This window comes from Haliotis asinina, chromosome 3 (genome assembly GCF_037392515.1).
Source record: "Haliotis asinina isolate JCU_RB_2024 chromosome 3, JCU_Hal_asi_v2, whole genome shotgun sequence".
Classification (NCBI taxonomy): Eukaryota; Metazoa; Mollusca; class Gastropoda; order Lepetellida; family Haliotidae; genus Haliotis; species Haliotis asinina.
This window is the reverse complement of record NC_090282.1, coordinates 67810373-67819791: the sequence shown is the minus strand read 5'-3', so window position 1 is coordinate 67819791 and position 9419 is coordinate 67810373. Positions and strand designations below refer to the sequence as shown.

At 37.8% G+C, this 9419-nt stretch overlaps 1 protein-coding gene across 1 annotated transcript; it reads left to right on the top strand.

The window, feature by feature from the left end:
• Positions 1–1187: 1187 nt before the first annotated feature.
• On the top strand, positions 1188–7615 carry LOC137277005 (monocarboxylate transporter 6-like). Its single transcript, XM_067808664.1, has 4 exons — positions 1188–1374; positions 5630–5773; positions 6267–7025; positions 7446–7615. The coding sequence occupies exons 1-4, from the start codon at positions 1236–1238 to the stop codon at positions 7613–7615; spliced, it is 1212 nt and encodes a 403-aa protein (XP_067664765.1). The 5' UTR covers positions 1188–1235.
• Positions 7616–9419: the final 1804 nt, after the last annotated feature.

Below are 9419 nucleotides of genomic sequence, written 5' to 3'. Positions count from 1 at the left end.
CTTTCTCTGTGGTTGCCGCACCAAACTCGTCTACGTTGGAAATGATTTCGGTCAACAAGGCAAGGTCATTACGGGATTTCCAGGAAGGTGCTGCCAACCAGGAGGTTCGTGTGGAACCAGACGAAGGAGCATTGGCATCTTCCAGAGAGATACCCGAGTCTACCGGCCATACTGAGAAATCCGGGTAAAAGACATTGCTGGATAAAAAAGTAATGCCGGAAATCTTTAGAAAATGTTTTTTGGGAATTATTTGAAAATGGTTGATATTTCAGACTCAAAACTCATGTACAATCATTCAGACCTAATATGGCATATGAGTAATCACGGTGTACCTTTCCCTGATCATAATGATTTGCTCGTAAAATATCGAAAAATTTCGAGAGAAAAAAAAACAAACCATACTGTGACCCACCTGGCAGGCATTACCAATAAACAATTAATTTCAAATTTATACCAGCATTCCATGACAACTGTCCCTAAGGTAATGCTGGGAACATGCGTTATCAGCATCCTTTGATGGTGGCAGGTAGATTGCTTGGCGATTATTTCCCTCGAATTAGCATTCTTTCACCTGTATACAGTCAACATTATTTAGCACATTGGTAGACTTTGATGGTTCAAATACATTGGATACTAAACTTGTTACAATCATGTATGTTATTTAATTAGTTGAGGCTATAGGAAAATTTTGATAATTATAGTCTGCATTTCAAAACTACAGTTTGTACTCGTCAAAAACGTCAAAACGTTCATCTTGTTGAAACGTCAAACTTTCCACCTGTGAAGTCATTCCTCAAGTGCGTTCTTTCTACTGAGCTGTAATGTCCAACTAAATAGAGCTGTACACATCTTTTATGGCCTTCTATATTGTGTCAAATTCATCATATTGATGACCTCCCACCCCTCGTACATGTGTACAAAATTGATACCCCCACAAAGATCACATAATGATTTGTAACTGTTCCGGGTCAAAAGAGTTTTGATAATCCTAAAAGTAATATATGAGGAATTCTATGAAATGCTTCGATGTGTGGAGGACACATTGTAATACATGGCCTCTGCCTTGTGGCTACCTAAAGGAACTCATCGTGATCTCATTCCAATGTGTTAATGGCATCAGTCGATGTTGACCGATGTCAAAATTAATTTAAATGCATATCCATTTTGTTTCTTATGACAGTGCTCAGACACCGGAACTGACGTCATCGGCCAAGTTGATAGTGCTAGTTTCCTGTATGTGCATCAACTTCCTGTCTAGAGGTTTTTCCCTCGGTCTGGGAGTCGTGTTTGTCCAAATCCTTGACGTCTTCAGCACCACTAGAGCTCAGACGTCACTGATGCAGTCGTTGTGTATCGGCATAATTTACACAGGGGGTATGATCCAGCGCTCGAAATAACCACTAGCCAGGTAGCCCGATGCTACGTAAAGCTTCCACCGGCTGGTAAAATAGAATGACGGTAGCTCGGTTTGCTGAAGTAAAGTGAAAAATTCTCAATTGCGCCATGGCCTTGTTTCCCTCCTGATTGACGAAGTGCTTAACTCGACTGCCATTGTTTGAATAGTTATAAACCTGAAAGTTGTGCTGAATCATCTGGCACTGGCACAGTTTGTAACGTTGATGTTTTAACTTAGAACTTTATTAAAGAAATAAGAAGTAACTACTTCTGAGAGTTTTGTATCTTTCTTTAGTTAGGATAGAAAATTTTCTAAAGCATTTAAAACTTCCTAGAGCCGTTTACTAGTGATCCTGAAAATTATTTCACATACTGGTATGGTCGTCTATACACACTCAGTCTTGAATTTTTCGTAACCTCATTTATATCTCTGCCACCTTAAGGAGGGAGTCTTATTGGATTAGGGGATTAATAATCTTCATTACATAACACAGTCTTACCTTTACAGGTTTTGTCCCAGGTTTAGTATACTTTTCAGGTAACATTATATTAGCATTGACTGGCATTGACTGTTGTTGACTTCCCCACCCCATTGCATTCGTTACCACCTCGTGTTATTCTGAGACAGACTTACGAGAGGTGGCGATGCTGTCGTAGGCATTATTTACAGAATTGCCCGAGAGTATGTGCACAATACGAGACGCTTTTTGTGTTTTCTGAATGCCTCTGGTATGCGTATTAGTAAACATAACAACTCCAAAACATAAATTTGAAACTTACTACTTACAGTTCAACTAAGGGAATAATCAACTCAAACTGAACTCGTATTTATGTTCCTTTAACCATATTTTTTTGTGAGTATTTACATTCATTTCATTTCAGATGGTGTACATTGTAGGTGGTGTAAAAGTTGATATTACAGAAATTAAATTATGGTACAACACGTGAGATACATGTCGCATGACATTAATCTACTAGACATTCTCTAAATGTACATTTAATCTATTTGACAATTTTTGTATAATTTGGCAATCCTGTTGTTTTTCCTGGCTGTGTATCTTTCGACTATTACGATATCCCGTAGTATCGTCATGAGGTCTGCTTCATGCAAAAGTTTATTATTAATACTACAGGTATACATAAACCATTCGACAGCCAGCATAATGTTGTTGACAAAATCTCAGCCAGGATGAAAACCCAATCCCAACAGGATTGTGAAATTTGTGAATACTAATTCAGTATTGAGAATGTTTCCAAGAAACACTCTTAACTCGTTCCAAAACGTCTGTACATATTCGCAGGAAATAAATATATGGACAATATCTTCAGGTTCCATTTTACAAAATATACAAACATTTTTATCTACTAGTTTCATTTTCATTAATTTTATTTTGGCATATATAATCCTATGAATAAACTTGAACTGGAAATCCAATAGCTTAATATCATGTGTAGATTTTCATAAGTTAGTGAAAATATTACTCAATGGTAATGAGACAGCTTGCAAACTACACATCTCGGGTAAAACATCACTTTTTGTCAGTGTAAACATTCTACAGCTTGTTCAGCCTGACCTGAGCTACTTTACATATGCATGACCCCGTAGGTCAGTTGGCACAAACGGCAGGTCGAGTTAAGTTCAATGGGGAACAGAAAATGTTAAACGGCGACCTTGTCTCGGCTGTTTGGACATGTTGCCAATCCACTGACAAAGGTGGATCTCTTCACAATAATAGACCCAGCCAGGTGTGACACATCACGTAGTCACTTGATCAGGTCAAGATGAACAATATGAACAAGGAATCCACTGTCCCAAGCCAAGGCAAACATATTTGAAAAGTGTTACGGTTAATCATTTCCTGCGACAAACGGTATAAGAAATCCCCTCAGAACCAGCAAAATATGACACAGACACGTCTAAAATATTCAGTAGTGTATGCTGACCAAAGAGCAAGGTACAATTATTCACAATAAAGGTTTCTAGTACAATACAACTGAGACAAATCTGAAGTAATGGGTCACAAATACAATATCAACGCACCAGCGTCTTGGTTTGAGAGTGAGAAATAGTTCTACTAGATCTTTCACAGCGAGCGATCTTGAATGTAGCTCAACGTTGGCGAAAAGGCGAACAGATGTAGGTAGACCAGATGACGACACAACTCCAGTATTACTCTGAGTGTAAGTCCGTGTGTGTGTCAACACAACAACCAGCCTTTATATATACAGTCACTGATTCTTGAGCATTCCAGCGAAGTATGGAATCTTCGCGATCGGTCTCGTGTTTATCAACTGTCAAAGCACACACAAAAGTACGTCCGATAAAACACTATTACGAAATGTGACCCATAATAACTATCACCCAAACCTCAATCACTTACTTAACAATAACACAGGTTACAGAAAACATACTGTCGTAACAAAACCGTTATAGAATATCCATCGATACCTGAACTCATATTGTTTACAATGATTTGATTGTGCTAGGAATTTGCTTTTGTTGAATGGGGTTTCTAATTCAGTTTTTTTTAAATTTTGGAAGTCCTGGAATATTTAGTTCTGAAAGAAACCGAATACATGTAGTTTTTTGGTCATTCATAGGGCTTTGCTCAGGGTCAGAATGCAGGTTTTGATAAAAGCCTTTTGTTTTGTTTTGTTTTGTTTGTCTAATATATATTTACCACCAGTAACGAATTCACCCGTGGCAGACATGAGACTAATGCTGGTTTTACATAATTTTTATTTTCAAGATTACAAAAACATTTTGATGACTTTTCTCCCTCTTCATATAACTGAAATTTCGGTTTCCGTTCAGTAATATCCTTTAACCTCTTGCTCTTTAAATTTTTCAAACTCTATCTTGTCTTTAGAAAGATCGGAAAGGAGGATTTCACCAATGTTTCAAGATCACTACGTATTGTATCCTCCAAATGTGTAATTTTCGATTTTAGTTTCAAAGGTTTTTCATTCCTTTCTTTTTAGAAAAGGAGCTATATGTGGTAGATTTGACCCAAATATTTACCAACAAGGTCAATCATTATCGACATCGACAATGTCATTGGTTTGAGAGTTCATTACATATTGCCTTTAGTTGCCTGGGCTTCATTTTTAACTAGTTTAACATATTCCTCGTCTCTCAAGAGCAATGTGTTAAACTTCCAATAGCCCTTTCCTCTAGCTTTCCTATCTGAAGACAAGGTTAAGTAATGGCTAAATGATCTGATTTATCTTACTGTAGAATCGCAGAGCCCACAGCAACATTAGAAATGTCTTGAGAGATCAGTAAAAAAATCATGTCTGGCTTGCTGTCTTGGCTTCTTTTTTCCACCAGGTATATGTTTTTGTGTCAATATTGAGGTCACCGCAGATATCCACAAGATTTTATTCATTTACCTTCTCCAGGATCCCTTCTTATTTTTCGTGCACTGGGATTATTTATATGGGTATAGTTCTCTAAATCAATGGTTGGATCCATAACTGCGTTCCAGTCAGCACACAGCACCACTGATTCATTATCAAATTCATCAGTTTCCTCAAAAAGGTGCCATCCACTTTGGTGTCTGCAATGAAATAATTACCACTGATACCTCTCTTAATTTATGTATATTTTGATTTCTACATCAATATTAAATAACAGTGCCACAGCTCTCGAATTTGAGCTAATTGGAGCTATGACACTTTTGATTCCATACTTATTTATCACAATGTTTTCAGCTTTTCCAGAAGTATAGATATCCTTTAAGCATATAATTGAGGCTTTACGTTTTCTCCATATGTTCATAATCTCACGTCTCTGTTTTCTCTCGATCCCCTTCATTGCATAGACAGTCTTAATGCTTTTAGCCATTGTAATAATTAGAATTGCGTTTCATAAATATAGAACGTAGACATGCTAAATGAAATTTAAAACTTAATGTACGCCGTCTGAAATGATTATCTTTTTATGTAGGTAAAATTAGAACCATGGTTCATTATACACATTTCAAACAAAATATACATGAAGTGTTTGTGACCGAGACAGTTGTTCGTTGTATCGTACTTCATCATAAGCCTGTTCAGAGTAACCATAGCTTACTTATCTTAAACAAACTAAAGTGCACGCATATACTGTTGTATACTTGTTAACACTGATTAGGCATGGAAAATATGTTCTGTATAAAATGTTGTTATATTTTTAGCTTTCTATTCATATTTTCCCGACACACTGAAATCTGAGTTTCCCTATTTTCTCCAGCTATAATCTGCGGTCCAATAGTCCAGAAGCTTGGGCCGGCAACCTCTGTCATACTAGGAGCAGTACTGTCACTGGGTGGATGTGTTGGGGCCAGCTTTGCCCCAAATGTGGAGGTGCTCATCGTAACTGTGGGATTTATAACAGGTACCAGTTTCAATACATATTGAACGTCAGCGTTTCTCCTTTTCCTACAAACACGATCCATTCATACGCACCCGAACTGTTGACTGCACAAATAATAACAGGATCTGCATGTTCTTCAGTCAATCAGTGTCTTCTGAAACGAATCTTCTGAATTTGTTAAGAACTCGATTCGAAAACCACTTTGTACAACTGAAAACACAGAGAAAACAAGATAGCCATCGTTATGTGGTAAGAACAGTAATTTTGAAGCAGAGTACTTTTCAGTTTATATATATATGTCAAAATGAAAGTATTTTTATTGTAACTAAGATACAGTCGTATATAGTTTTAGCTTTTAGTGTATATAGCGTGTTTAACAATCTGACTTTTGTCAACAGTCCATGATGTCGTGTGCTGTGTTGATTAAAGGATATAGTTTTTAGTATTTAATAACGCATTTAGCAAAGCGACTTTTACGAGCAATCCATGATTTCATGTGCTGTGTTTATTACAGGATTTGGACTATGTTTGGCCTATTTCTCGTCCTACATGGTGGTGAGCATAGTCATGACAAAACACATGAGCGTGGGAGTATCTCTCATCAGTGCCGGGGCAAAACTTGGCGCCTTCATATCCCCACAGTTAAACAGGATTCTACTTGATGCTTACGGATGGAGGGGGGCATTTCTGCTCCTGGGGGGAATCAACTTTAACATGTGTGTTCTAGGATTCACAATACGTTGTTTGACGAAGCCTTTATTTCTAAAGAAAACATCGAAAGGAGAACCCAAGCCCAAATCTAAGCCGTTTAATATCAGCGTATTCAAAAACGTATCGTACACAATATTTGTACTTTGTCAATTACCAATATGGACATTTTATACTGGACTGCCCGTTTTCATCGTTGACATTGCTGAAAACAGAGGCTACTCTCTAGAGGCTGCGTCGTTACTACTTTCTGCCTTCACAGTCTCCGGAGTTGTTGGAAGCTTCCTTGGAGGACTTATGGACACAGTGCTGAACATACCTGCTCTTCTGTCTTCAGCTGCAGCCCTTTCTGTGTGTGGATTGCTCAGTTTTGGATTAACCTATTTTGATGATCATGGTGCGATGGTTGCGCTGATGGTGGGTCATGGGATTCTAATACCTGTGGTGAATGTGTGCGTTCCTGTTATTGTTCATCAACTGTGTGGACACGCTATGTATTCTTCAGCTTTGTCTTTCTTCTTTGGGATTGCCGGCATTGCCGATATATGCAGCGGACCCGTGAATGGTAGGTTCTAAGAGAATGCCTTGCATAATTTTTCCTTAATCTGATTGTGAAAATATTCACAAACATATGTCTTCTTCAAGAGAAGTTCAAGGTCACTCCCAATTGGATTTTGCTTGTTTGTTTGATATATGGCGGTGGTTGCAATTACTCGAGTCTGGAACATACAATCCATAGGCATCAGTGTATGCAACTGGGATACGATGAGAAGTCATTTAGACAGCGAACCTGACCACCCATCTCCCTCTTACTTTGATAATATATTAATATAGAGAAATAGAGAGAGAATCTACTAGAGGAGAAAGTTGACTTCACCCCTTACTCCCCAATCTACTTACTTTCGCACACACTAACCATGACAACCGATTGAATTTATATACACCCATGACCGTTCAAACTTGTAAAGAATTTGTTCCTTACCAGGAGCCATCAGAGACATAACGGGAGACTACATCATGATGTTTTACCTGGCTGGTGGTGTAGCACTGTTTATGGGGGTGGTCTTCCTGCTTCTGGAACTCTGGGTCCGACGAGGAAGGTCTTCTTTGAAGGATGCACATGTTTCACCAGAAACTGTGAATACTAAATTGTGACTGTCAAATTTTACAACATATCGTCCTTGTCATCCATAATCAACAGTCATAATTTGCATAGTACATATTCACAAATACCTATAAATATTCCATGGAAGAACCGTGCTTAACTACAGCGGGCAATCTTATAATTTCGAGATGCATTTCATGGTACTGTTCTAGATGAAAAGTTAAGTAGTAATCAGGGACTCTGTCACCTTTTGTAATAAAAAAACGTCAAATTCATTCATTGTATTAAATGCTTCAACACAACATTCATCAATATTCCAGCTATATGCCGGTGGTCTGTAAGTAAGCGGAATTCGACTTGCCCAACCATTCTCGTAGATCTGTAATTGCACTGGTGTGAATGGTGGCCTTACCTACAGTGAGCAGTTCTGTCAGCACTCTTTACTAGTTGCGACCTCTTGGATTATTAGTAGACGCTTAATAAATTACTGCAAGGTTACATTAAAGTCACCCTTTCCCTCCGTCGTGTTTGAAAATATGATTACACCTAAGTTTTTTTGTGTTTTGTCCATGCGAAAATGTTGTTTTAGAAAGAAAAAAACACATCAAAATTTCATTCTGGAAACCATTAAGTCCAGACAGTCTCTGAATTGAACAAAATTCCAAATGCACTTATTATGAATGTATTAATGGATAAAAATTAGTAAAACAATGTTTTCTAAAAAATTGCATGTGTTAATCTATGTTTATATAAAAGTTATTAGACTTGAATTGCATTTATTAATATTTCATTAACTGACCATAGCTTGCTTGGTAAACAATCATGTGGTTTCCGGCATAATTAGTTCAGCATAGATGGATGGTTTATAGATTGCATTAATGATAATATTAATAATAATACAATTCATCCTCTTTGTTGATGGCAATGCACTGAAGTCAGTCACCAAGTCTGCTCAGAGACGGTCCTTCATGGAAAAGATTTCTGGGAAGCCATTGCATCGTGAAACACCTAAGTGTGATTCTAAAAGAAATTATTTACATGAAATGTTGATTATGCAATGAATTTACACACTGTCCAACACGTTATCAGTGGATGCTGTTCCTTGTCACAAACAGTTTGTGAAACAGTTAACAATCTCAAACGACATAATGGCATGGCTCGTTGCTTTTACTATCGTCTCCTGTGCCTGTGGCTTTGATTCCGAGGTCTATCCGTGGTACAACCCTGAACTTGTCCACGGCGTTAAGGGAAATGATGCTTTTAAACATCTATGGCACAGGCCCATATAGAACTGTAGCCAACAAACCTTATCTTGTCCTTTTTCATAAGGCCAGTCAATTTATTTATAGCATTGAATTTTCTGTCCCTTTAGACAGCAATGTATTTGGCAATATTCAGGAAAAGCATGATAAATAATCGGACCGCGTCTTTGAAATGTCTCGCTTGCATCCCTAGTGCATTGTCGTCAGGCTCCCCATTGATCTCATTGCCCTTGGTTTGGTATCTCCTTGATCTCTTATATGAATTAATGAGTCTGTTTTTGAGGAATAGCTGAGATAATGTTAGTTTTAGATCTATCTGTAGAACATAATAATAATCTCTATTTCTATGGCCCCGCATCCACACACTAGTGTATGCTGATGAGTTCCGGGGACTTTGAGACAGACAGGCAATCAGATTCCAATGCACATTTACACATCGTGTGCGTCATTTTAGTTATAACTATTCAGTTAAACGTTAGCTTTGGAACATGCCAAGTCAAGAATCATAATCAAAGTGAACGTGGGTTTCAAACCCGCGACAGACAGACAGTTTATTTGCGTAATGTCGGTCTTGTGGCCTACGGTACAGTTA

Excerpts from the sequence above, each read along its gene's own strand:
- LOC137277005 (XM_067808664.1), top strand. The coding sequence starts at position 1,236 with ATGTGCATCAACTTCCTGTCTAGAGGTTTTTCCCTCGGTCTGGGAGTC. Across the intron at positions 1,375-5,629 it reads CGGCATAATTTACACAGGGG|CTATAATCTGCGGTCCAATA; the intron begins GTATGATCCAGC and ends TATTTTCTCCAG. Across the intron at positions 5,774-6,266 it reads AACTGTGGGATTTATAACAG|GATTTGGACTATGTTTGGCC; the intron begins GTACCAGTTTCA and ends TGTTTATTACAG.